Source organism: Sinocyclocheilus grahami, unplaced genomic scaffold, assembly GCF_001515645.1.
Source record: "Sinocyclocheilus grahami isolate Dianchi unplaced genomic scaffold, SAMN03320097.WGS_v1.1 scaffold1899.1, whole genome shotgun sequence".
Taxonomy (NCBI): Eukaryota; Metazoa; Chordata; class Actinopteri; order Cypriniformes; family Cyprinidae; genus Sinocyclocheilus; species Sinocyclocheilus grahami.
In genome coordinates this window covers 19,020-21,009 of record NW_015507078.1, presented here as the reverse complement: position 1 = coordinate 21,009, position 1,990 = coordinate 19,020, and the positions used below count along the sequence as shown (strand labels likewise).

General features: G+C 39.5%; 1 protein-coding gene across 1 annotated transcript in view; it reads right to left on the bottom strand.

Annotated features, from left to right (window-relative positions):
• LOC107573234 (ras-related protein Rab-28-like) overlaps positions 1 to 1,990 on the bottom strand; it is a gene marked incomplete at its 5' end in the record, with an annotated part of 31,473 nt that overhangs the window by 20,999 nt on the left and 8,484 nt on the right. Inside the window, one exon of the mRNA XM_016259669.1 lies at positions 1,330 to 1,459. Coding sequence (XP_016115155.1) covers positions 1,330 to 1,459 — 130 coding nt within the window. The remainder of the gene's footprint in view (positions 1 to 1,329; positions 1,460 to 1,990) is intronic.

Below are 1,990 nucleotides of genomic sequence, written 5' to 3'. Positions count from 1 at the left end.
GGCGCCCCCACACACACACACACACACTGACCGTCGAGCCGTCGGCTCCCACACACACACACACACACACACACAGGGGTCAATAGAGATGGTCAGTCATACATCAGAGAGGTCAAAGGTCACAGGTCAGAATCATACATTCACTGATTAAACCATTCCATCTATCACACACAGCGCTGTGATGATCATAGATCTCATGTGATTTAAGAGCCGGAGAGATTTCTCTCAGCGTTATTAAACAGTCAATTTATTTCATTTATAGCTCATTATCGATCTACACTGTAAAAAATCAGAAGTCTAGAAAACTCAACCAGTTTCAGGGCTTTATTGACTTTACTCACCGTATGAAAGCATGTATTGTGTAAAATTAACAATTAAAGATAACCTGTGCTTTCTGCAAACATAGCATCATAGGTTCTATGAACTCAAAAGAATAATGCCATTTACTTGTGGATCCAAGATGCACCTCTTCAGAAGACGTAGATCAGAGAGAAGGACTTTACAGAACTCTAGTTTAACAATCCTGTTGAGTTGGGGTCAGTTTGACCCACACTCGAAGTGCTCAAAATACTGGTTAAACTATTTATTTCTTCTTGAAATTTGGTGGATATTTCTCAGTTTGGGTCATGAATGTGTGTGCAAAGTTTCAACACATAGATGTTTTTTGTAAAAGCTGTACAGACTTTTGTGTTGGGGTCATATTGAGAACTTATGAAATTTAAGACTCAAAGTTCACTCAAAATTGAGACTCGTCTTCTGAATCATCCAAGAAAGATTCACGATTTCTTCTTGATATAAAGAAATGATCCTGAGACGTTTGTTATTTAACAGATGGACATATATATGGTTATGATCTGCAAGAGTAAAGTTTTGATTTTGCTTTATTAGACAAGGCCAAAGCTTGTCATTTTATTCTTAAAAAACAATGAATATGTTCTTATATGGAAATATCTAAGAACTTATTAAGAGTTTTTCAAGAACTGCAATTAGAAACTTTCTTGTGAACTTCATATAATTTATCTTTATGAACTTACGATTGTTTGTGGGACAAAATGTTAAGATGACAGGAATGTTCTTAAAACATACAGTAAACAACTTCTTAAAGTTAGGATAACCTTCAGCTCCCCATTCATGAGATGTTCAGTTAATTTATTAAGAATTAACTTTTTACAATTACACTTAGAAACATCCTTTCAAACTTCTTAGAAAGAAGAAGATTGTTGTGAATCTGGCCTCTGGATGAGCAAATAACTCAATGTAATCATTACATCTCATTTTGTGCCTTAACATATTAATGTAAATATTACACAGCATGCTGTTTGTACTCACTCTTGTTTCCGATCAGTGATATCGCCGGCTGGGTGTCGGACTCTTCGCTGGCTTTTCTCACCATTTTCAGCCAATCTTCAAGATTCTCAAAACTCTGAGAGTTAGTGATGTCATACACCAGCAGCACGCCCTGCACACACACAGTGTACAAATGTAAACCTGTGTGTGAGTGTGTGTGTGTGTGCGAGTGCGCGAGTGTGTCTGAGTGCGTGTGCGAGTGTGTGTGTGTGTGTGTGTGCGCGAGTGTGTGTGTGTGTGTGTGTGTGAGAGAGTGAGTGTGTGTGTGTGTGTGTGTGTGTGTGTGTGTGTGTGTGTGTGTGACTGTGAGTGTGTATGTGAGTGAGTGAGTGTGTGTGTCTGTGTCTGTGTGTGTGTGTGTGTGAAAGTGAGTGAGTGAGTGTGTATTTCTGTGTGTGTATGTGTGTGTGTGTGTGTGTGTGTGTGTGTGTGAGAAAGTGAGTGAGTGAGTGTGTGTGTGTGTGTGTGTGTGTGTGTGTTCTGAGTGTCTGTGTGTGTGTGTGTGTGTGTGTGACTGTGAGTGTGTATGTGAGTGAGTGAGTGTGTGTGTCTGTGTCTGTGTGTGTGTGTGTGTGAAAGTGAGTGAGTGAGTGTGTATTTCTGTGTGTGTATGTGTGTGTGTGTGTGTGTGTGTGTGTGTGTG